Genomic DNA, 26,312 nt, shown 5'->3' on the forward strand with positions numbered 1-26,312 from the left:
GTGCATGCACAAATGCACACGTGCACGCATGTAACGCAGCGGTCTCTGTGATGGACGTCGGCGGGGCCCGGCAGGACCCTCCCCCGACTCAGAGAAGCGAAGTGTGGGCCACGGTAGGCAAGACACAGCTGCATTGTCACTTGACCCCTCAAAGCCAGTGTAAGAGGGGCCCAACTGCCCAGAGGTGGCTACAGGTCCCAGAGAGGAAAGAAGTCAGTACTAAGGATGAAAAGCATAGAATTTTTAATTAGCCTGTAAAAAGAGTACAAGAGTGAGGGAGGAGGGGGGAGAATGAGGAAGAAGGGAAGGAAGGAAGGAGGGAGGGAAGAACTTTATAAAGGAGTCAGTAGACAGAGTTAAAGAAGGAAAGAGGATGTATGAGTGAACTATAGGAGCTATAATGAAAATCAAGTATAGCTGTATACTGGGGACAGATTTTAAAAGTAGGAGTCAGAAAAAAAGATAAATGATAGAGAATAATTAGGCAGGTAGATAGCGATTAAAACAGTAGAAGTAAGTAGAGAAGAATGTGGATGAGAAAGAAAGAGGGAGGGAAGAAAAGTTTTAAAGGGGAGCCAGTAGAGCTTAAAAGGAGAATGGGAAGAAGGAAGAAATGGGGGAGGGAGCAAAGTAGGTCTGAGGGAGGAAGTGAAGAAAAAAAATTAAGGTGGGAAGGAAGTAAAAGGGGAGGGTGGGCAGGGGAAAAGATAAAGGAAGGAAGAAATGTGGGGGAGGGAGGGGGGTAGGAGAAAGGCGGGAAGAATGATGATGGAACAGAAGTAGGAAATAAGGAGGAAAGAAAAGTTTATAAATGATGAGTTAGTAGGAAAAAGTATTACCTAAAGGAGGGAGAAAAATTGTGTGAGAGGGAGAAGCCAATAAGGAAGTCAAATACAATTGTGTGTGAAGGGGATAAGATTAAAAAAAAGTTAATAGGGGTGACCAGGCTGGCAGGGGAGGGCAGTTAGGAATGACCAGACCAGCAGGGGAAGGCAGTTAGGGGGAGCAGGCCAACAGGGGAGGGCAGTTAGGGGGATCAGACCAGCAGGGGAGGGCAATTAGGGGGATCAGGCTGGCAAGGGAGGGCAGTTAGGGGGATCAGGCAGGCATGCAGAAGGCAGGCAGGTGAGCGTTTAGGAGCCAGAGGTCCTGGATTGTGAGAGGGATGTCCAACTGCCAGATTGGAGAGGGTGCAGGTAGAGCGAGGGAACCCCCTTCCTGTGCATGAATTTTGTGCACCAGGCCTCTAGTCAGTAAATATACAGATGTTTGGGTGAGTGCATAGAGAGCATGAAAGAGGAAGCAATCACTGATTGAGTGAAGGAAGACTTCACAAAGGAATCAGCCTTTCATCTTAAGGGATGATTTTGCCAGGAGAAGAGAGTCGGACATCAGAGCTTGCTCGTACAAGCAGCACAGTGGACGCAAGGAACCGCAGGAAGTTTGGGATGGTTCCAGTAGGAAGGTGTGTGGTGAAGTTGGGGGCCTAAGATGAGGGTGGCATGTATGTTGAAATCACATTTCAGCAGAAGGTTCCCCTTCAGACGCCTTAACTATAGGGTTGAATTGTTCCTCATATCAAAAGAACTACGTGCTCAATAATGCCACTTCATTTGCATAGTGTAGCTGATGTTCCCAAGGTCATATTAAGACCAAGGATAAGGGTTTTGTAGTCTGTTTTTCATCTTTGAGCATATTTCTTTGAGCACTTGTATGTTGAACACTGTAGATGACATTAAAAAATGATTCTTAAATGTTCTCACTGACTTTGAAGTTCAGTTTAGCATGTGACATAAATACTTGAAAAGACCACAGAAGAGATACCACGTAGGCATTCCTAAGTGCTGGAGTCCATGAGTAATAAGAATTCAAATCTGGGGAGAACCAAAGCCATTTATAAAAAAGGATTTCCTGAATACAGAGGAGGCATGAGTTCAATCTGAAGAATGGGTTGGATTGGAATAGGTGGGGAAGGAGAAAAGCACTTTAATTGTGGAAAATTGAGCAATGGCCTACAAGTGTGAAATGACAGGCTGATGTGTGCTTGAGGGCACCACTTGCCTGGAGCTAGAGCCTCCTGTAGGGGAGAATATCAGTGAGTACTGGCAATAAATGTAGCTTCTAAATGAAAGGAAACCTTTGAAAAGCCTAGTAAGAAAGGCTGTTCCTGAGTTTACTTTTGATCCACCTTAAAGATCTCACATAACACACAAAGCTCAACTGAACTTTAAAAAGCAAATATTTTGTACTAGAAGAGTATTTCCTGGCATTAAGATACTTTCAAACACTAAAATCATCGCCAGAGATTTTCCAGCTTAAACTCACACTGTTTAAATGCATTGGAAAAAGCTTCAGATGGTTTGGACATTTTTACCCCAAAGAGAAGATAGAAAAGTATAGCCCTTAGCCCTGTGTGCACAGAACACAATTGTCTCATTTCATCTGCTGGAAGCCCGTGTTTCCTTCATTGTCTGTCAGGGAACTTTAGGGAGAATTCCTTCTTGCCTTGGATCAAGAATAAAATCACATACATAGGACCACTATATCACAGACATCCAAGGTTTAATATAAAAACATTTTCTGATAAACTTAAAACCACTGTTATTTTATATCAGCTTCTCTAGGTAAATATTTCAGCATTTTATTTTATTGTTTAAAATATTACAAATAGTAGTACATATGTCTCCTTTTTTTTCCCCATTGACCTTCCCCTGGCCTCTCAGACCCCCCGGCACATGCCATCACCCGCCCCCAAGTGTCTTGTGTCCATTGGTTATGCTTATATGCATGCATATAAGTCCTTTGGTTGATCTCTTACCCACCCCCCACCCCGCAACACGCCCCAGCCTTCCCACTGTAATTTGACAGTCTATTCGATGCTTCTCTGCCTCTGTATCTATCTTTTTGTTCATCAGGTTATAATGTTCTCTATTATCCATAAATGAGTGAGATCATGTGGTGTTTTTCTTTCACTTCCTGGCTTATTTCACTTAGCATAATGCTCTCCAGTTCCATCCATGCTGCTGCAAATGTTAAGAATTCCTTCTTTTATAGCAGCATAGTATTCCATTGTGTAGATGCACCATAGTTTTCTAATCCACTCATCTACTGATGGGCATTTAGGCTGTTTCCAAATCTTAGCTATTGTAAATTGTGCAGCTATGTACATAGGGGTGCATATATCCTTTCTGATTGGTGTTTCTGTTTTCTTGGGATATATTCTTAGAAGTGGTATTACTGGGTCAAATGGCAGTTCCATTTTAAAATTTTTGAGGAAATGCCATACTGTTTTCAACAATGGCTGCACCAGTCTGCATTCCCACCAGCAGTGCAAGAGGTTTCCTTTTTCTCTACATCCTCTCCAGCACTTGTTTGTTGATCTGTTGATGATAGCCATTCTGACAGGTGTGAGGTTGTACATCATTGTTGTTTTGATTTGCATCTCTTGGATGATTAGTGACTTTGAGCATGCTTTCATATGTCTCTTGGTCTTCTGTATGTCCTCTTTCAAAAAGTGTCTATTTAGGTCCTTTGCCCATTTTTTGATTGGATTGTTTATCTTCCTTTTGTTAAGTTGTATGAGTTCCCTGTAAATGTTGGAGATTAAACCCTTATCGGAGATAACATTGGCAAAAATGTTCTCCCATGCAGTGGGCTTTCTTTTTGTTTTGTTAATGGTTTCTTTTGCTGTGCAGATGTGTATGAGTGTTTCCCCCACATCCCGCGTGGTTCAGGGTTCAAGATCTGGAGGAGGAGCCGCACACAAATGAAAAAGAAGAGGCAAGAGATAATTTGGAAATACTGGGGGGCCAGGTGGGCAAGTCCAACTCAAGGGGAAGGACTTCCACTGGTGCCCAGGCCTTGTCAGCCTTTTATTCAACTTTGGTTAAACATAATGCCCTTAGGCAGGTAATTGCAGTAACAGACAGGCTATCTTAAAGGTCAGTAAATATTAGGAGGATTTACTCTGAGACTATTTGATCAAGAAATAGCTTAAGCTCCCATTATCAGGACTAGACAATCGGTGTATAACTCAGGCCCTTGCCCTGGGTTCAAGGGTCACCAGCACTCCGGGATCTTTGTTTGCACTTCTCTGCTAGTGAAGATAATGGGCGGCCTCCTGCATGCAGAAACTTTTTATTTTGATGTAGTCCCATTTGTTTATTTTCTTCTTAATCTCTCTTGCCCTAGGATCTGTGTCTGTAAAGATATTGCTACAATATATGTCTGCAATTTTGCTGCCTATCGAGTCTTGTCGGATTTTTATGGTTTCCTGTATTATATTCAAGTCTTTTAGCCATTTTGAGGTTTATTTTTAATTTTATTGATTTTTTTAACAGAGAGGAAGGGAGAGGGATAGAGATTTAGAAACATCAATGAGAGAGAAACATCGATCAGCTGCCTCCTGCACACCCCCCACTGGATATGTGTCCGCAACCAAGGTACATGGCCTTGACCAGAATCAAACCCAGGACCCTTCAGTCTGCAGGCTGATGCTCTATCCACTGAGCAAACCGGCCAGGGCTTGAGTTTGTTTTTATGTATGGTGTAAGTTGATGATCTAGTTTCATTTTTTTGCATTTATCTGACCAAATTTCCCAGCACCATTTATTAAAGAGGCTGTTTTGACTCCATTGTATGCTCTTGCCTCCTTTGTCAAATATTAATTGAGTATAATGGCTTGGGTCAATTTCTGGATCCTCTATTCTGTTCCATTGATCTATATGTCTGTTCTTGTGCTAGTACCAGGCAGTTTTAAGAACCTTGGCTTGATAATATAATTTGATGTCTGGTACTGTGATCCCTCCAACTTTGTTCTTCTTTCTCAGGATAGCTGTGGCTATTTGGGGTCTTTTGTTATTCCAGATGAATTTTTGGAGAGTTTGTTCTAGATCTTTGAAATATGCCATTGGTATTTTAATAGGTATTGCTTTGAATCTATAGATTGCTTAGGTAGTATAGACATTTTAATGATGTTGATTCTACCAATCCATGAACATGGTATATTCTTCCATTTGTTTATGTCCTCCTCTATCTCTTTTTTCAATGTCCTGGAGTTTTCCAAGTATAGGTCTTTTACATCCTTGGTTAAGTTTATTTCTAGGTATCTTAATTTTTTTGGTGCAATTGTAGATGGGATTTTTTTTTTAAATTTCTCTTTCTGTGAGTTCATTATTGGTGTATAAAAAGGCCATAGATTTCTGGGTGTTAATTTTGTATCCTGCTACATTGCCAAATTTATTTATTAGGTCTAGTAGTTATTTGATGGAGTCTTTGGGATTTTCTATGTATAGTAACATATCATCTGCAAATAAGGACAGTTTTACTTCTTTTCCAATTTGAATGCCTTTTATTTCTTCTTCTTGTCTGACCTTCATGGCTAGTACTTCTAGTACTATGTCAAACAGGAGTGGTGAAAGTGGGCATCCTTTTCTTATTCCTGTTCTTAGGAGAAATGGGTTTAGTTTTTGCCCATTGAGTATGATGTTGGCTGTAGGTTTGTCATAGAGGGCTTTTATTATGTTGAGGTATGATCCCTCTATTCCCACTTTGCTGAGAATTTTTTTCAAGAAAGGGTGTTGGATTTTGTCAAATGCTTTTTCTGCATCAATTGATATGATTATGTGATTTTTATCTTAGTTTGTTTATGTGATGTATCACATTTATTGATTTGTGGATATTGTACCATCCTTGCATCCCTGGAATAAATTCCACTTGGTCATGATGTATGAATTTTCTAATGTATTGCTGAATCCAATTTGTTAGAATTTTGTTGAGGATTTTAGCATCTATGTTTATCAAGGATATTGGTCTGCAGTTCTCTTTTTTTTTTGTGGTGTCTTTATCTGGTTTTGGGATTAGGGTAATGCTGGCTTCATAGAAAGAGCTTGGAAGTATGCTTTCCTCTTGAATTTTTTGGAATAGTCCGAGTAGGATAGGTTTTAGTTCTTCTTTGAATGCTTGGTAGTACTCCCCTGTAAAGCTATCCATACCAGAGCTTTTGTTTGCTGGAAGATTTTTGATCACTGTTTCAATTTCTTCAGTAGTTATCGGCCTATTCAGGTTTTTTTTATTATTATTATTATTCTTGGTTGAGTTTTGGGAACTTGTATTTTTCTAAGAATATGTCCATTTCCTCTAGGTTGTTCATTTTGTCGGAATAGAGTTTTTCAAAATATTTTTTCATAATCGTTTGTATTTCTGTGGGATCGGTTGTTATTTCACCTCTTTCATTTCCGATTTTGTTTATTTGGGTCCTCTTTCTTTGCTTCTTGGTGAGCCTGGCTAGAGGTTCATCAATCTTGTTTATCCTTTAAAAGAACCGGCTCTTGGTTTTGTTGAACTTTCGTATTTTTTTTTTTTTGTCTCTATTTCATTAATCTTCACTCTGATCTTTATTATTTCCTTCCTTCTGCTTACACTGGGCTTTTCTTGTTGCTGTCTTTCTAATTCTTAGAGTTGTAGGGTTAGGTAATTTATTACCATTGTTTCTTGGGTTTTCTTGCAGTAGGCTTGTAGAGCTATGCACTTCCCTCTCAAGACTGCTCTAATTGTGTCCCATAGATTTTGGATTGTTGTGTTTTCATTGTCGTTTGTTGTCATGATGCTTTTTATTTCTTCTTTGATCTCTCTGGTAACCCAGTCATTGTTTAATAGCATGCTATTTAGTCTCCAGGTGTTTGATTTTTTTTTATTGTAGTTGACTTCTAGTTTTATGCCATTGTGATCTGAGAAGATGCTTGTTATGATTTCTATCCTCTTGAATTTGAAGAGACTTTGTCTGTGACCTAATATGTGGTCTATCTTTGAAAATGACCCATGTGCACTTGAGAAGAATGTATATTCTGTGGCTTTGGGGTGAAATGTTCTGAAGATGTCAATTAATTCCATCTGATCTAGTGAGTCATTTAGGATTGGTGCTTTTTTGCTGAGTTTTTGTTTAGAGGATTTTTCCAATGGTGATAGTGGGGTATTAAAGTCCCCTACTATGATTGTATTGCTGTAAATCTCTCCCTTGATATCCTCCAGAAGTTTTTTATGTATTTGGGTGTGCCTGTATTTGGTGCATATATGTTTACCAGAGTTATTTCTTCTTGGTGGATTGCTCCCTTTAGTATTATGAAGTGGCCTTCCTTATCTCTTGCTATGTCCTTCACTTTGAGATCTAATTTGTCAGATATAAGTATTGCTACCCCTGCTTTTTTTTTCATTTCCATTTACCTGAAAAACCTTTTCCCAGCCCTTCACCATTAGTCTGTGTGAGTCCTTTGTTCTAAGGTGGGTTTCCTGTAGACAGCAGATATATGGGTCATGTGTTCTTATCCACTCAGTTAGCCTAAGTCTTTTAATTGGGGCATTTAGTCCATTTACATTTAAATTTATTATTGATAGGTACTGGTTTGTTGCCATTTTTGTTCTTTATGCCTGTGTTCCTTCTTTGTTTCCTATATCTTCTTTTTATAGCAGACCCTTTAGCATTTCTTGCATTGCTGGTTTGGTGGTAATAAACTCCTTTAGTCCTTTTTTGTCTGTGAAGCTCCTGATTTTACCCTCAATTTTGATTGATAGCCTTGTTGGGTACAGTATTCTTGGATTCAGACCCTTCCTTTGCATGACTTTGTATATGTCATTCTATTCCCTTCTTGCCTGATGTGTTTCTGTTGAGAAATCAGTTGCTAGTGTGATGGGGGATCCCTTGTAGGTAACTTTCTGTCTCTCTCTGGCCACTTTTAAGATTCTTACTCTGTCATTGGTGTTTGAAAATTTAATTATAATGTGCCTTGGCATTGGTCTTTTGGGATTTGTTTTGTTTGGGACTCTGAGAGCTTTTTGGATTTGTGTGAGTTTTTTCTTCCCTATATCAGGGAAGTTTTCTGTCATTATTTCTTCAAACAGGTTTTCTATTCCTTGCTCATTTTCCTCTCCTTTTGGCACCCCTATTATGTGGATGTTGTTTTGTTTTGTCCCAAAGTTCCCTAGGCTCTCCTCTTTTAAGGTGTTTTTTTTTTTGTTTTGTTTTGTTTTTGTTTGTTTTGTTTGTTTGTTTGTTTTTTTCTAGATGCTGCTCTGTTTGGGTATTTTTTCCTAACTTGTCTTCTAGCTCACTGATGTGGTCCTCTGCTTCTTCTAGTTTACTGTTGATGCTTTCTATTGAGTTCTTTATAGCAGCAATGTCATTTTTCATTTCTCCTTGGTTCTTCTTCATTTCCTCTTGGTTTTTACACATATTGTTGAATATGTATTCCATTCTTTTGAGTGACATTTTGCCCCTTTCTCTGATTTTTTTTCTCTGACATATTGCTTGCCTGCATTTTGTTTACTTCCTTTTCTGGTGATGCCTCCTTTTCTTTCATATGCAAACTGTTTCTCTGTGTCCCTATGATCTCTCTTCTCTGGATGTCTGGTTATGTAGCTCTCTCTCTCCTGCATTGATTTAAAGGCACAGAATACAACACAACAAGACACAATGCACAAGGCACTGAACACAAATGTAATTATGATACTAATAACCCCAAATAAAGGTAACCACCAGAGAAAAGGGAATTAAGAGATAAGAAAAAAAAGAGTGCAAAAGTGATATTGAGAAAAGGAAAAAAGTAAGAGAGAAAAGAAGGAGAATAAAAAAGAAGAGGGGCAAAATCTATTTATATGGGCAATAGAACAACCACTAATCCCAAAAAATGCAAACAACAAACACCCAGAGATGAATGAAAACTACAAACAACAACTAATAACAAGTGAGGAAAGAAAAAACAGAAGAAAAAACAACCAAACAAAAAAAGAGAGAGAAACCCTCTCACAAACAAGCACAAAAAAAACCCACCAATCTAATCAACAATCAAGCAAACAACAACAATAGGGCAGAGAGGAAAGCAAGGAAAAACAAATCAAAATAAAACAAAAAAAACCACCCCAGAATAAAAAAAGCAAAACAAAAAACCCCACAAAAATAAAACAATAAGAACAACAACAACAACAAAGGAAGAGAGAAAAAAAATTGGATAGTGAAGAAAGAGAAGAGAGAGGTATTTATGGACTTAGAGCATGGGATCAGAAATTAGATATATAAGTAGGATGAATTTTTAACAGGGCATAAAAAGAAGGAATAGGGAAAATCTAAAGCAGGAATAGGGTAAGAGAAACAGGAAAACAAAAGGGGGAAAGTTAGGAAGATAGTGTTGGCATAAAGGTAAATCTGAGATAGAGTAAAATGATGCTAAAGGAAAAATGAAAATAGAATGTAGAACACGAATCCTAAAATAAAATAAAGAGAAAATAAAATGACACTTCAAAAACAGGTAAAATCGTAGTAGTAATAATACTGATAAAAAAATAAAAATAATAATTAAAAAGGTAAACTCACGTAAGGAAAAAAGAAGGAAAAAATTTAGTTTCTTAAGTAAAAGATGAAAAAATTAAACTGTGCAGTAGTGAAGGTCATTCACTTCCTCAACTGTTCTGTTTGGCACGCCTGTTTCCTGTAGGTAGTCAGGACAGTACTGAAGATCCCTGTGTTCCACTGTTCCTCTGTGTTGTAAGCCACAGTCCTGATTTTCAAGCAGGCAGTATTTCTTTGTTTCTTAGGCTCCTTTATTTGTATTTACACAAGAGTCAATTTGTGATTGGGTGGCAGTGTTTCTGGATTGACCTCCAGGGCTATAAGTCTTCTCTAGCCAGTATTTAGATTTTGTTTTCCCTGTTGCACTTAATACTGGTTTGGAAGAATGGACTGCCCCAGAGCTGGTTCTCTGATGTTACACCCCATTCTGATCCCCAGGTTCCACAAAAACAACTTTCCCCTGCAGTCTCTTAGAGTGTCCCCAATTGGGTGATTCTATGAACTGGGCTTAGTGCTCAAAAGCAAGAATTTAAAGAGAAAAAAAGAGCCAGAGTAAGTGCGTGAACTCGCGACTTTTACCTTCCGGCACTGCGTGCAACTCTGTGAATGTCTCTGTGCACGTCTTTTTTCCACTGGCACTAAGCAGCCGGCACACTGATAAAATTTCAGGCTGCCTTTTTTGCACCCAGGTATGGGTTGATTTTTAGAGTTCCCTTTTGCCAGCAGCCCCGCGGATCCCCTTCCACATTCGCGGATCACGCCAGCCCCAGCGGCGGATTTTGTGGGGTGCAGACTGCCCCAAGCCTCTAGATCCCTTTGCATGTTTCTCTCTCCAGCCTGGATCACAGAACTCACCTTTCCCTAGGTGAAATCTGACCTTCCTGTGAGAAGGTGCAGTGCTCATCCGAGTCTTGTATTCTTGCTGCTTGAGGCCCGGTGTTCCTGGGTTCGCAGCTGGTCCCTGGGTGTTGTGGTTGTAGAGTCGCAGGATCTATAGGCGTCCCATAACAGCCACTCTCCCCTTCAAGATGGTGTGGTCTCCACTGCAGAGCCGGTGGCTCCGGGAGAGATTTCAGCAACAGTGGAGGCTGCCGGGTCAGGGGAGCCCGGTCTGGCAGTCCCCAACAATCCCTTGGAGTACAGCTGACCCTCACCCACAAATATACACTCCCCGTATGTCCACACGCTCTCCTTTCACTCTCTCACTCACATACTATCTTTCAGTCTGCCTTCCCATTGGCAGCCATCTTCTTAATCCTAAATATTTCAGCTTTAACTGGACTTTTCAAGTGTTATTTTCTTATTTTAAAAAGCAATAGTGCAAAAAGATAAAAAGACAAGAAGCAATAGTGCAAAAAGATAAAAAGACAAGAAGCAATAGTGCACCACCAAAGTGGAAGATTTATGGACGTACTCATATAAAAGTAAAAACTTAACTTGGTAATATCTGTGTATATTTTATTGCGATATTCTATTCATTTCTACAGCGTTGTTAGTTTTTTTAAAAATATATTTTATTGATTTTTTACAGAGAGGAAGGGAGAGGGATAGAGAGTTAGAAACATCGATGAGAGAGAAACATCGATCAGCTGCCTCTTGCACACCCACTCCTGGGGATGTGCCCGCAACCAAGGTACATGCCCTTGACCAGAATCGAACCTGGGACCCTTCAGTCCACAGGCTGACGCTCTATACACTGAGCCAAAGCGGTTAAGACAACATTGTTAGTTTTTTACAAATTGGTTATCTTACTACTTTAATGTTAATATAAGCATATTTCCTTTTCTAAAATGATGCATAAATGTATTTTTTAAGGGCTATCTAATGTTGCATGGATATCCTGTAGAGTAATTAAACCATTTCTCTGTGGTTGGGCAATTAGGTTGTTTCCTAATTGTGTCTATTACAGTGATGGCGAACCTTTTGAGCTCGGCGTGTCAGCATTTTGAAAAACCCTAACTTAACTCTGGTGCCATGTCACATATAGAATTTTTTTGATATTTGCAACCATAGTAAAACAAAGATTTATATTTTTATTTTTTATTTTATATATTTAAATGCCATTTAACAAAGAAAAACCAACCAAAAAAATGAGTTCGCGTGTCACCTCTGACACGCGTGTCATAGGTTCACCATCACTGGTCTATTATATACTTAAACTGAGGAGAGTGTGTTCACAGCGAAGGTAGGTTCTGTGATCTGCTTGTGCAGCATGCAAGCAGAAAATGAGGGGTAGAGGGTGCTTCTCCCTCCCTGTTTGTTTGTACCCGAACTCTCCATTGTTTACATACATTGTAGCCTTTATGCCATTTTCAGAAGCTTTATTTGTCTCACTTACTTTTTGGTTTGGATAAGGTTTAAATATAAAATCCATCTGTGGAGCATATTGTATATTCACATTGAAGACTAAAACCCATTTTCAATTAAAACTTTGTTCAGCACTCATGGTTCACTTTGTCCTGTTTTTATTATGAAACACTTCAGTCTTCTTCCAAAAACCCATATGTCTTGTACGTTTCAAGATGTTCCTTGTTGCTCACGAGAACGAGTTTCTTTCTGCCACCGGCTCACGGCCATATGCTCCGGCTGTTCATCTTGCCTCCCTGCCTGGCGTTGGTGTAGGCAACATCTTGTATGCAACGCAAGTCAGTTTATCCCCTTCTCTTTAATAGGACTTGTCAGAAGTAAAGTAGCAAACCGGACACATGGAACGGTTCTCGGGCTGGTTAGGTTATATGTGACTATAAAGGAGGTGGCCTGTCGAAGTTCCTAATGTTCATAAGACACAGAGAGAAAATGGGTCCAGGGAGACCTGAGGTCTTGCCAGATGTAAGCGAGTACAATGAAGGGACTACTGGTGCTGCTCGGCAATAGCACACGCTATCAATTGCAGTTCTTCTGTACTGATTATAAACCAATGTGGAGATGGGGGAGGGAAAGAAGGTGTAAATATCAGATTCTCTCTCTTATTTGCAGCAATATACCACCAATACAGACATTAGGATTCATTTTATTTACACCCAGTGTTTTCTCTCTAAAATGGAAACCTTTCTTCTACCACAACACAAATGAAAGAGCTGAAATGCAGGGCGTTGTGTATTCCGTGCAGCCATTTTGAAATAGGCGACTGGTTTCTTATTCCTTCCAAACACTTCACCCTAATTCTAATAAATACAGGGAAGTTTCTACAAACATTTGAGCTGGGCCTTACAGGATGCATGGGGTTTCAGCAGGCAGAGATGTATAGGATGGTGCAGGCAGAGAGCAGCCAGAACAAAGGTAGAGGAAGTTGTGAAGTAGAGACTACCTCTCCTACCATTTAAATTAAGTCTCATAACAGCAGAGGAGCGGGCACAGAGCAGGGCAGTAAGAGCCCGGCTGAGTCCAATCAGCCTGCTGGGGGAGTTGTGCACCTACTGTGTGAGATCAAGGCAAGGTGCTGAATCAGCCTCTGCTTCCATCTCCACTGAGAAAGGGAAAATAAAACTCAGGCCCAGGGCATCATTCACTTTGAACACAGGGGTCCTGCCTGTCTCAGGTGGGTGGGGAGGGTTAATCAAGGTAATTCATAGAAACACTCAGCACCGTGGCTGGCACAGTGCTCAGTGAACATCAGCTACTGTTATTCATGCAGCTACATTTTAAAGACTGAATCCATTTGAAATCCCTCTGATTTGTAACGGCTTATGCATCTCTACCCTATTACGCAATCTGTGTTCTGAGAGTAATTTGAGTACAATGCGAGATGCACTTTGCCTAATTTACTGGGCTTCAGATTTGTTGTGAAGGAAGCATACGAAGACAGAAACAAATAAACCAAAGCAAAAGAAAGCACGCAAAAAATTAAATCCCTTCTAAAGGTTTTGAATGAGCAATTTTTTGTCCCTGGTTTTGGTTCATTCAATCTGTGCCAGTGCATAGAAGTCTCAAATATATTTACTTCTATTAGTAAAACCTGTCTTCTGTGGCCATCCAGTGTTTCCATGGGGAACTTTTTCTAGCACAGTTTTTGTGACCTTGAAGTTTACAGAGGTTTATTTTTCTTCCCCCTTTATATCCAAAAGCTGGGAAGTTGAGAATGGATTGGCCGATTAGAACATCGGACCTCAGTGTGGGACGGCCATGAATTTCCTGAAGAGTGAGAAACATGGCTAGGGACAGTGATTATTACCAGACTCCCAACGTCAGCAAACACTTCAAGGGTGCAGCAGAGAGAAAATAAGACACACAGGGCTTCATGGTTTCTGCTATGAGGGTCTTTGGGCAGCTGGGATGGAATTATTTGCTGAACACACAGTCGTTTTTTTATTACTTGTCCAACTGGATTGATTGGAGCCCGTTAACACTATTTTGTAAAACAGAAAACAGCCACCGCCACTCAGCAGTCCACAGGAGAAGGCACAGGCTTGTGGTTTGTTAGGAGTGTCTGTGGAGGTCTAGTCAGCAGAGGGGGGATCAGTGAGTGCCACGGCTAGCCAAGGTCAGAGGAGCTGGCTGGCCGCTTACACCCCTCACAGGTGGGATGCGAACTCTGAGATGGAGTCTGGTGTGCACGCTGTTTATTAGGGAGGGCCCTGCATCCGTCCCAGTGGGAGGAAGGACACAGGATTGGGCGGAGGGAAGTGAGCTGTGACATAGGTCTGATGGCAGCGGGGCCAGGCCCTCGGGGCCTCGAGCTAAAAAGGCCCACCAACGTAGTCTCACATGAAAGAGCCTCATCTTTATACTTACTAGTCACTGGATATGGGCTGCCCTTGAAGGGGTGAGACCTTGGGAAGGGGACTGTGTGGCCGCCGGAATCCTCAACAGGTTGAAGGCTGCCTCTTCACAGAACTGCCCACAGCTGAGACAGGTCCTCTGTCCTCACTTCTCCCCCTCCCCCTGCAAGTTCTGTTATAACACGGGATCCAAGCCAGTTCCCAGAAGCCTGACTGGACAAAGAGCTTCGCCCTCTCCCTTGCCCTTTCCCTGTTCCCCACAAAATAAAGTCCCAGGTAACGCACTATCCCAAAATCACTGACCCTCTGGGCAACATCAGTGCCTCCAACAGAAACAGATCTAATACTAGCTCCGTGAGGCTGGCTGTTGCCTGGAGCAGGGATTTAAGGCGGTGTTACAGCCCTGACCTCCTCACCAAGCACAGGATGGGAGCCTTGCCTGTCAGGGAGGCTGCTCAGAGAGATCCTGAACCTGGACAAGGAGGAAAAGGGGGCAAACTAGCTGACTCCTGAGACTCCCTCCCATTTTGGATGCATATACTTCTAAAATGTACGTGCAAACCCTCCTGAGAGGTGGACCAGGGAGGGCGTTTGTATTCTATTCAGGGGATGGAGTGTACTGGTGGGTTTTTCCCTTTTCAAGTGAAGCTTGTAGATTTTATGTAAGATCACACACAGTAAAAATCTGACATTTCTACTTTGTGAGTCTGGGCTAAAGCTGAGATTTGATGTTGAAATATGAAAGTAAACTGTAACTAGCTCCATTTAAGTATCTAGGATTTATATTTATATAGAACCTTTAAAGTGCTCCCGCTTCTCACTCTGGAGAAAAGAAGAAATTGCAGTAATCTCACCTAGGGCTGGACGTCCAGAGAGGCGGCACTTCCAGGTTAATGGGAAACTGACACTCGCGCCCTGGCTTCTGAGCGGTGTCCACCCCCTTCCAACCAGCGTGAACTCTCACACCCAGGGACACAGTCACGGGCCTCACATATTAGAGTGCTCTGTGCCCCAGCTCAATTGCAAATCACTTTCAAAAACATTTCTTCATAGTCTTTTTAAGAGCACCATTTGTTTTTAAACATTGCCCTTTCACAGTCCAAAGCTACTTCTTAATGTTATTATTGCTCCTGGCAAAGCCATTTCAATTCTCTGAAAACGACTTTTCAGTGTTTTTCTATTTGCGCTGTTTCTACTCAAGTGGGCTGGCATGTGGCTGGCTTCCCCTGCACACCTCCACTCCCCCCTCCACTCCCACCCACCCCCAGCCCCAAGGAGACAAATGTGGGAATGAATCAGCACACAATGTCAGCATTGGAAGGCTTCTTGGATTTCATCTAATATAATTTAAACCTCTCTTATTAAGGATGCCGAAACTGAGGTATGAGTCGGGGGTGGGGTGGGGGAAGGGTGTCACAGAGCAACTTATAGCAAAATTAAGCTAGGACAGAGCACCCTCAAGTTGTAAAAGACTCTCTTATTTGTTTTCCTCGGAAGCAATACATGAAGCCAGATGCAAGTTTGTGGTTTATTTGGAAGGGGATCCCAGGAGACAATGCAGGAGAGAGGGGGCATGAGACAGGGGAGGGAAGGCCGCTATTCAGATGTGGTCATGAGCAGACTAACTGGGCGGCTGGGGCTCGGTCCCCTGAGAACCGCTGGAGATGGTTTAGATCAAGCCTCTGAGTTGTCCCTCTGGATGGGCCGGGACTGGCAGTGCTCAGCCACGGACTCCCCCTGTTTGCCACTGTTTGAGGGCTGCTCCCAGGCTCCGAATTCCCAGCATTTCCAGACTGTTCTCTGCAGGCAGCCAGGATTTGTCTACAGCCAGAGAAAGCCCTCAGGGGAGAGTTGCAAGGGCTTCAGCAGGAAGTTGCCAACACAGGATTGGTGAGTGCCTGGGGACATGAGTGGGGCGGCCACAGCCACTGCTACAGTGGCCAAATGCCCATTCTCTCCTGTCCCTGGTCAGGAAAGCTTACTGTCTTAGAGAAGAGAGAGAGGCATGATATATAAGGGGAAAGTGAATGTATAGGGTTGGTATTTGCAAATGAGTAAATACCGCTATTTTGTGGGAACCTTGCATGCACTTTTGCACACCCTGTCCTTCTACCTTGTATGACTCCTCCTAGAAAACTCCTGTTCATCCTCCAAAGTCCAGTTCCAATCTGGCCTTTCCTGATTCTTCAGGAAAAATCAGTGCCCCTCCCCTTTGCTCTGACAGCATGCTGTGCTCGCTCTAAAATATCATGACTATGTGTGCCAGGCCTCCTGGGTGCCCCTCACCTGCTACTTTTTAATGGTAGTAATAATAGCGACTGTTCACTGAGCACTGTAATTATGTGCCAGGTACTTTATTAAAAACTTTATGTGAATTAAGTCATATGATTCTCTCAACTCTATGAAGTAACTGCAATTGCCATCCCCATTCTGTAGAACGGAAACTGAGAGAGAGGCTAAGCTACTTTGTCAATATGATCCAGTTAGCAAGTGGCAAGCTAAGGTTTAGTTCCAGAAGTTCAGGTTTCCAAGTCCCTGCTCTTAACCATGGCAGAGAACAGGTTACCTTTGACTGGGGTAAAGCAGGGAGCCCAAGGCTGAACCCTGGGAGTCTTGCTAGCAAGGCCTCATGCCTAGCTAGGAAACATCACTCAGAGGGAACCTGGAACAGGAACATGACACAAGATATGTTTTTACAAAGATTATTCTCGCTATAGGGCATACGGTGAATTGGAAGAGGAGAGGCCGAGAACAGAGATAACAGTTAAGAGACTAGTGCGGCCATACAGGGAAGAGGCGAGGAAATCCCAAGTTCAGCAGGGAACCTCATTCCTGAGTGACCTCTGCTGACCTCCCAGACACAGTCACTCCCCAGCACGGCAAGGCTGCCACTCACAGTGTGCAGGTGGTGCCCTGCACAGATGCACCTGGACAAGAGGGCACGGAGGGGCGGACATGCAGCCCAAGCTCTGGGTGCCACCTGTGAACCCCTGGTGAGGAGTCACGTGCACCCACAAGGAAGGTGCCATTGCTCTCGCACACAGAGGACAGATGGACCAGCTATGGCCCAGCCCATGGGACCCTCCAATCTAGACATTTTCCACTACTTTTTGCTTCCTGATTGTGGCATGATTTCCCTCAGTTCCTCAAGGCCGTGGAGATGTGCACATGTTTGGAGGTGAGATTGGGAATAGGCAGATTGGAGTAGTGCCAAGGAGAGTCCCTTACCCCAAACCCCTTCCCCGAGCACCACCTGTCACCATGCTTAGATCCCACCGGGGCTCTCACTCCTGTGGGCCTGGCAGCCACCACATGGAGCCCCCAGTGGAAGTGGAAGGTCCTTCTGGGTACATGCCTGCCAGGAATAGTTGATGTGGGATTGGGAACCAGTGATGGAAAGGATGGAGAAGGGGGAGAAGAAAGGGATATGGGTGAGCAAAGATGCACGTGGATTTCTGCAACTTGCTCACTATTCCTTTTCTCGTACCCTTCACTTTCTAACCTCAAGACACATGTTGAGTAAATGCCTCTGAGAAGACTCACCAAGAAGGTGACACAGGGTTTTTGAGGTAGGACTTTAAGGTAATGCAATGGCAAGAGAGCCGGAGCCAGGACACCAGGGAGGATCCTGCTGTGTGGCCCGGGGCAGGCCCAGCGCTCTCTCTGGGCCTCCATTTCACCACCGGCCACGCGTGCAGGCTGGGTCCGGGGCTCTCCAGGCGTCCTGCAGTCTCAGCCTGGGGGGTCTGCAGTTTGGACAGCAAGGTGGGAGGCAGGCCTGTCTGTGCCCGGCCAGGCTGGGCTGTGTTTCATGTATCTGGTGAAGCCAGGTCCGCAAAGTCAGGCAAAGTAGCCCCAGAGGAAGACGTTGATGGCCAGCAGGAGGACAGCATTGACGTCGCAGACGCGTCTCCAGAGCGGCTCCTCCTCAATGCTGGTCAGCTTCAGCTCTAGCGCGGCCTTCTCCGCGGGGCTCAGGGCCGGCTCCCGGACCCCGGAGAGCCCACAGAACCAGCCCCAGAGCAGCTTTCCGCAGGACCTGCGAGGGGCTGAGGGACAAAGGCCAGAGGGGGAGGGAAGCAGGAAGGAGTGGCAAGGCAAGGTCGAAAAGGAGAGTGATGAGAGAGCAGGGGAGGGAGAGAGAGGGGACAAACCGTAGAGAAGGATGAGTGCACAGAAAGAGGGGAGCTGTGAAACAATCAACTTAGTCCTTCCTGCTAGCCACAGCCTGGGTGTTGAGCTGGGACTCCACTGAGCTCTGACCCTGGACACGCACCCAGCCATCGGCAGAAGCATCTCCATGGTGGTGTGTTAAGGGGTGAGGATAATGCTGTTCATCCCAATTCAGATCACAGAGCCACATGAGGACGCAGTGGGGAGCATCACCCCACCAAGGAAGGAGGCAGCAGTGGAGCCAGACAGACAGACACAATGCTGTGGGCAGGGCACTGGCTGGAAGCCACATTCCAGGGCCCCTGCCATCCCCTAACTGAGGCCACATGCCGACCTCTTAGCTTCTCTGAGCCCAGGGTCTTTCCCTCCCAAATAGGTCAGGGGCATATGCCCTGTTCTGCAGGTTGTTCTGTTCATGGAATGAGAATGCAGATTTGACAGCACCTTAAAGAGTCACAGTGCTGAGCAGTGGGACAGACTCTAGGGAAAGCAATGCTCTGAATATGCCCAAGACTGTGCCACATGCACACGACATCACCAGCCTGGAGAAGGGGCTCGCTCTGAGTTAAAAGGGAGCACATTTCACTAAAAGCTAAGTTTAAAAGAATGAATACAGAAAATAAATATTATCAAAGTCCTTTTGGATTAACAGATAGTATCCTATCTAATAAAAGAGAAAAATGGTAATTGGCGTACGACGATACTCTTTTCATTGGCTAATCAGGGCTATATGCAAATTAACTGCCAACTAAGATTGGCAGTTAACTGCCAACAAGATGGCGGTTAATTTGCATATGTAGGCACAATGCAGGGAGGCGAAAGGGAAAGCAAGAAGAAGCCCCCTGCCACTGACAGTGATCGGAAACCCAGGGGGGAGCTAAGAGCTGGGGGGCAGGGCAAAGGCGGCCCTGGGGCCGCCTTTGCCCTGCCCCCCAGCCATGATCGGAGAATCAGGCGCCTTTGCCGCCCTGGCCAGTGATAGCAGGAAGTAGGGGTGGAGCCAGCGATGGGAGCTGGGCACGGTTGAAGTTGGCAGTCCCGGGAGCTACGGGTCCCTTGCCTGGGCCTAAAGCAGAGCCCACGGTCATGGGGCTGCTGCCGCTGCAGGTCCCTGCTGCCCGGGCCGGACGCCTAGGCCAGAGGCGTTAGGCCTGGGCAGGGGTGGAGCCTGCAACGCGGGGAGCTGGGGGTCCCCTTCCCAGGCCTGACACCTCTGCCGGAGGCCTCAGGCCTGGTCAAGGGGCCGATCCGGTGATTGGTGATCAGAGGGTGATGAGGGTCAACTCCTCTGGCCGAGGCATCAGGCCTGGGTGGGGGGCGGAGCCAGGGATTGGGGGGATATGATGGTCCCCTTGCCCAGGCCTGAAGCCTGGGTCAGAGGTGTCAGGCTTGGGTGGGGGGTGGAGCAAGTGATCAGAGGGAGATGGGGGTCCCCTGCCCAGGCATGATTCCTGGGCCAGAGGCCTCAGGCCTGGGCGGGGGTCAGAGCCAGTGATTGGGGGGGATGGGGGTCCCCTGTCCAAGCCTGACACCTCTGGCGGAGGCGTCAGGCCTGGGCAAGGGGCCGATCAGGTGATCGGAGGGTGATGGGGGTCTACGCCTCTGTCAGAGGCGTCAGGCCTGGGCAAGGGGCTGATCCTGCGATTGGAGGGTGATGGGGATCAACACCTGAGGGCTCCCAGTATGTGAGAGGGGGCAGGCTGGGCTGAGGGACACTCCCCCCCACAGACACCCAGTGCACGAATTTCGTGCACCGGGCCCCTAGTATTAAAATAAAATTCAAATAAAAAGCCTTTCACTGAGGTTGAACCCAGCCCACTGGAAATGTTTTATTATCTTCACTAGAGACCCAGTGCATAAAATTCATACACGGGGGTGGGGGTGTCCCTCAGTCCAGCCTACACCCTCTCCAATCTGGAACCCCTTGGGGGATGTCCAACTCACAATCCGGACTGCTGGCTCCCAACTGCTCGCCTGCCTGCCTGCCTGCCTGCCTGCCTGATTGCCCCTAACTGCTTCTCCCTGCCAGCCTGATTACCCCCTAACCACTCCCCTGCCAGCCTGGTCGCCCTTAACTACTTTCCCCTGCTGGCGTGGTCACCCCTAACTGCCCTCCCCTGCCGGCCTGGTCCTCCCCAATTGACCTCCCCTGCTGGCCTGGTCACCCCTAACTACTTTCCCCTGCTGGCCTGGTCACCCCTAATTATCCTCCCCTGCTGGCCTGATTGCCCTCCCCTGCCAGCCATCTTGTGGCTGTGGATGCCGCCATCTTTGAGGGTGTGGCAGTCAATTAGCATATTCCTTCCTTATTGGCTGTGGGCACCGCCATCTTTGCGATGGCATGAGGGTCTATTAGCATATTCCCTCTTTATTAGATAGGATGGCTTTGGAACTTGGCACTTGGTGAGTTCAATGTGACTATGGAGTCTCAGGGATACGAAGACCCTGGCTACCATGAAGTCTTGTTCCTTCACTGTACAGAGGAGGGAAAGGGCTTGGAGAAAGGAAGCTACCTGCTTATGGTCATGTAGCCGCAAAGCTGCACGAAGAGGAATAAGACGAATCCATCTCTCAGTGCACTAAGCTCTATTACAAGCCGGTCCCAGCACTCTCTTTTGAGTCACTTAATAAAGCTAAACCTATCTGTAGCCTTGGATGTGCATCCTTCCTTTGGATCTGCTCTGCTGTTCTTAAATTTGTCTTTGAGTTCCTGTTCTTAGGACTCAGAAGTGTACGGCCATTTCACTTTTTAACCTGAGTGTGGTGCAGACGAGGCTTCCTCTGCCTGCAGCCTTCACAGATGGTGCTTCCTCCCCACCCCCCACGTCCCTTGGCAGGAAAGGGGCTCTTGCCTCTCCCTGTCCTTTCCCTCCTCCTGGTCGGTGGGAGGGATTTCTCTCATTGAACTTGATTGACTCAGTGCCTCTTCTGTCCCTTTCGGGAGCAAGGCACCCACAAGGAGCAGTCATTTCTCTGCTGCTCCAGAGAGAGGCTCTGCCCTGGACCTGGGGCCACCAGGCAGGGATGCCCGTGACTGTGCAAATCTGCCTAGTTGTGGAGCTGGGCTGGGGAGAGTACAGCTGTACCCTCCTTCCCTCTGGGAGCTACCTTCTCGGCTTCTTCCCTTCCTCCTTCCTCCTCTCGGCAGCTGCCTTGCCTGCAAAGAGCTGTGCTCTCAGACTGCTTCTTCCACAACATACATTTTATAGGGACCAGACCTGGTCCTGGTGGTGAAGGGATGAGAAGAGTTTTGAGACCCTAACATCTGGCAGATGGACCACAAAGCTCGAAAAGGAGTTAAGGAGTTACATGTTGCAAAGCAAAATTGGGGAACCAGATTAGACTAGGGCTGGTGACTTCAAGCTTCATTGGTGCTTATAAAAGTGAGCCTATAAAAGATTACATTCCCCATTATGGATAGTTTTTTAAAAATAGTGGATAGATTGGTCAAGAAGCTTGGATCTTGAAAATACAAAAAGAAGCTTGGATCTTAGGTGTCAGTAGAGCTCATATTCTGGAGCTTATGATGTCATAACCTCTAGGCAAGTGGCTGTTTCTGTAGAGTCAGGGTCCTAAGCAAAGCTGAAGGGCTCAAGAATGGTGGAGGCTTCTCAGGCCTCAGGGAAGCTCAGGGCTCCTAGAATCCAGCAAAGACGTGGGAGCCAAGTGGCGTAGCTGGCAGCCGTGTGGGGCCAACAACCGGAGCTCGGATAACATTACCTATGCCTTAAACTTGCTGGAATTATTAAGTTTGTCACACCAGCGGCTGGGGATGGAATGAAGACGCTTTTTGAAGCCCAGATGGAGCTCTTGCCTACCCCAGTGGGAGAGGGCAGCCTCTGAAGGCACCTCAACTCCACCCAGCACTGGGCTCCTCCATCTGAGGCAGGAAGTACATTTAGGACTTAACTTTCATTAAAATTTTAACTCATCAGGGCAAGAGAAATTGACGTGGGGCTTTAAATTGCAAACGATTTTACCACTGCTGACATCAGTTTTTCCTTGGCAAGCTTACACTTTGGGAAACCTCTACGGTATCACTAAATCAGAATACCTTAACATTGGTGTCCAAGCACCCTGCAGGGAGCTCATAGACGCATGCATCCAAACCAGCTACAGTATGTCTTATGTCAACTTCCGACTTCAGACTGTGTGGTCTCGGAGGACATTGAATTCATATGTATTCTAACACATTTAGGAACAGGCTGTCGAACCTCAGAGGGAAGGCAGGGGAGAGTGGGTGGGAAGAGATCAACCAATGAACTTATATGCATATATGCACAATCCATGTACAAAGACAATGGGGTGATGAGGGCCTAGGGTGGGGGGTAGGGGTAGGCTGGAAGAGGTCAATGGGGGACAAAGGGGGCTATATGTAATACTTTCAACAATAAAGATTAAAAAAATAAAAATTAAAAAAATTATAAATAATAATAATAATAAAAGAAATTTCAGGAGGCAGTATTTGTATGGCCCACCAGCAGCTCAGGCGGACACCGTACAGACACATCTGCTCTCTTCCTGTGAAGATGACCATGCTTTTGTGTAATTCTAGGCAGAATTACAATAGGAAATAAATAATAAAATGGATATGTGTGTGTGTGGGGGTCTGTTTCTTTGCCATACCTGAGGCTTCCTTCCATATGGAAGGGACTCAATTAATGTTACACCCTTTGATTTGATTTGATTTTCTGCCCTTAGATTCATTCCACCCGGAGAGGTGAAGGGACCTCCTGTGGCAGGCTTGGGAAGGATAAGGAGGGCTCACTTGGTTCACTCCCGCCCACCTCCTGGGCAGTGCAGTGCTCATGGGTAGGTGACTGATGGGTCCCCCTGTCTAATGCTGGGGCTCAGTGTCAGGAAGTGCACCTCCCCGTGGATATAAACCAGGTCTTTCCACCTGCACTTTATCAGTAATGGGGGCGATGTTTGGCTCCCATCTGCCTTACTTGTCTTATTCCTCACATTGTTTGACAGGCATGTGGGAACGGAGGAAAGATAGTGTATGGACTCCTACAATATCCAAATGGGGTCTTAGGGGACCTGTGACCCAGTATCTGTCCCCATCACTCCTCTGTGATAGCACTCCCTCAGCCTACCTCCGTGCTGCTCCGGGCCCTGGCTGGGGTTCTGGGTCCCTCCGCCTCCTGCAGGGTGCACACCAGGTGGCATCTCCATCTCCGATGTCCCTGGTGTGTCCTCGTGGGCTTCCTTCTCCAGCTCATAGCGGGGGTGGTTCCGTGTCCACCACGTCAGGCGAGCGAGCTGGAGGGAAGGGAAACGCTGTCTTGACTCAGTTCCCTTTGAAGGGAAGTCACGCTGTAAAATTAGAAGGGCCACTCATGGGGGAACCTCAGAGCCGGGAGGGGTGCCAGGAGCAAGGGTGGAGCTGGGAGGCGAGGCTTGGCTATTCGCTTGGCCTCCACTTCCTTTGAAAACCTGCTCTCCCTGAGCCACGCCACGTGCTGAAACACACAAAGTCAGGTGCAGGCAGGCAGGCACCCCATGACAAAAGGCTTCCAAAGTCAGGCTAGGAGTTGATTTCTCTTAAAAACACGGTGCAATGGAGAGTCACTGCAGACTTTGGGAACAGGGAAGAGACTCTGAGTCCTGGGATTTAGAAAGAATTGAAGGGATTCAGCCAGGAGCCCGTTGCAAAAGTGAAGCAAGAAATAAAGCGAGCTGCCTCCCCTGGCTCACCTGTGAACGACCCGCTTGTTGTAGGAATTAGTGCCACCAGGGTAAGAGTTGTAACCGCTAAGGCACCACACAGGTGAGGGGTGTTCATACTGATTTCTGCTCAGTGTTTCAGGGCCCAGCTTCTGGCATTTTTCTTAGTTACGGGCTTAATTGTGTTCCCCTCCCCAGATGCATGTGTTTAAGTCCTAACTCCCAGTACTTCAGAATGAGCCGCTACTTGGAGATAGGGTCTTTAAGAGGCAATTAAGGTTAAATGAGGTGTTTCGAGTGGCCCTAATCCAATAGGACTGGTGTCACTATGAGAAGAGATTAGGACACAGACAGGCACAGGGGGAGGAGGCCAAGGAGAGAGGCCTCAGAGAGGACCCTATACCACCTCAATCTCAGGCTTCTAGCCGCCAGACTGTGATAAAATAAATTCCTGCTGTTTAAGCCACCCAGCCTGTGTGTGGTACCTTGTTATGGCAGCTGGAGCAAACGAATGCTCTTTTGCTCTAAAGAAAAAAAAGTTTCAGAACTGAAGACTGGGCCTCATGTCCAAGGACAGGTAAATTGTCAGCATGGGAGAGGGGAGAACTCCCAATTAAGCTCTTACTCTGGTAGACTCTGTTTCTTTTCTCATATATTGTTTCTTGACTCTTCAACCAATCCCTACCCATTCTTCTAGATCCAACTCAAAGTAGCCTTGTCAGGAACTCTCCCAGGGGTGACTGCCTCTCCTCTGTGCTCAGCCTTGAGACTGGGACTTCTGCTTTTCTTCTTGGTAGAGCAACTGTTTATATGGGTGTCTGTGACGCCCATACACCTCACTGTGGACAGATGGTATGCGAGACCATTCATCTTTGTAACTCCAACACAGGCCTAGCACTTAGTAGATGCTCACTGAGTAATCTTTCAATTGAATGAATTACTTTTCAGTTGGGAATTAATAACCCAATGAGCTCCCCCTCCCCGGGACATCTGTACGGCAACAGGTAAGATCGTCACCCAATGGAGTAAAACTTGGTGGTGGGGATGGGGAGGCATTTGGGGGGGAGGGGTAAGTATGACCACTCCACTTGCCTTTTCCTCAGGGATGGGGGTTGTACAGAGGCTGACGGTGACCATGACGATGGCAGTGAGGCCGCAGAGGATGAGGGCAAAGTAGAGGTAGTGGAAGTCCTTGAGCACAGCCGGCCTCTGGTCCACCTCCCCACAGGCTGGGGCTGGGTAGGAGAACTCCAGGATCATGCGCAGGAACCCCACCACCAGGCCAAACATGAGGCCCCAGAAGGCTCCCTGTGGAGAGAGGGCAGACCAGGCAGGGGTGAGATCCAGATGGGAGGCCCTAGGAAGATTAAAACCACTCTGCACCCAAATCTCTCTCCCACTGGTTGCTACTGTGTTTGCGGGTCCATAGGAGTGAATTAATGCTAAGGCTTTGTCCTAACGTAAAGGCAGACAGAGTGGGGTATAGGAAATAACATGGGCTCCTGAGTCAGACGGACCATGATTTGGACCCCGACTCCATTCCAGAATAACTGATGCAGTGATTCAGCCTTGCTGCCTCAGAGTTTTCTCATGTGCAACGATAGGAGAAATGAATAAGTGTAGATGCTTAATCTTCAAGCAGAATGGAATATGATTTTGTAATAAGCAAGGAACAACCTTCTATTATGATAAATCAGAAATCAGTGTTGCTTCTATTTTTTCGCTGTATTTTGCCATATATATATATATATATATATATATATATATATATATATATATATTAACAAAAGAAAACTCTGGCACCTCCCATGTCTTCTTTATAACACTATTCAACCCTAAACTCTGTTTCCTTATGTAAGAGTTATATTTTTAAAATTCAGATGCCAATCTAGATTTCAAAAATTCTGCAATGAGCAGAAGCATCCATAGTTCAATTGGGGTTTGCTGTGCACCGTGACTGTCAGCAGGGAGATCAGACCTCTGCCAACAGAAGGCACCAGTGGACACCTTCCTTCATAGTCCATTGGGAGAGGTGTTCCTATGATCTCCTTGGCCATCACCTTAGGCTCTCACGTGGCTCCTGTGGAGTCCTGTCCATGATGTCCCTTTCCTCCTGACCCCAGATCTGGGCTGTATAGCCAGAAGATCTGGGGTTTTTCTAAACTGTTCTGGGGAGTAATCAGGGTTATAGTCCTCCTACCTCGAGCTCCTCCCAGGCTTCTGTTATATTTCAGTGCAGTTTCATGAATAACATGTATGTAAGCACCCCTGCAAGTTCACACTTCATTTCATCATCATCATTGCTTTCTTTTTGCCTGCATATAAACTCATAATGTTAGAGATGAAACAGAGCCTAGAGATTTTCTAATCTGTCTTGAGCTTCCACACACTGTTCCTCATGTCTGAAATAC

General features: G+C 45.5%; 1 protein-coding gene across 2 annotated transcripts in view; it reads right to left on the bottom strand.

Annotated features, from left to right (window-relative positions):
* Positions 1-11,364: 11,364 nt before the first annotated feature.
* SLC5A9 (solute carrier family 5 member 9) overlaps positions 11,365-26,312 on the bottom strand; it is a 33,682-nt gene continuing 18,734 nt past the window's right edge. Inside the window, exons 13-15 of one of the 2 annotated variants that reach the window (XM_059689656.1) lie at positions 24,994-25,209; positions 23,331-23,496; positions 11,365-18,107 (exon numbers count right to left, since the gene is read on the bottom strand). In XM_059689656.1, the coding sequence (XP_059545639.1) occupies positions 17,899-18,107; positions 23,331-23,496; positions 24,994-25,209 (591 nt within the window). In that variant the 3' untranslated portion in view covers positions 11,365-17,898. The remainder of the gene's footprint in view (positions 18,108-23,330; positions 23,497-24,993; positions 25,210-26,312) is intronic. The other variant, XM_059689657.1, reaches the window with a different exon arrangement.

This window comes from Myotis daubentonii, chromosome 3, assembly GCF_963259705.1.
Source record: "Myotis daubentonii chromosome 3, mMyoDau2.1, whole genome shotgun sequence".
Classification (NCBI taxonomy): domain Eukaryota; kingdom Metazoa; phylum Chordata; class Mammalia; order Chiroptera; family Vespertilionidae; genus Myotis; species Myotis daubentonii.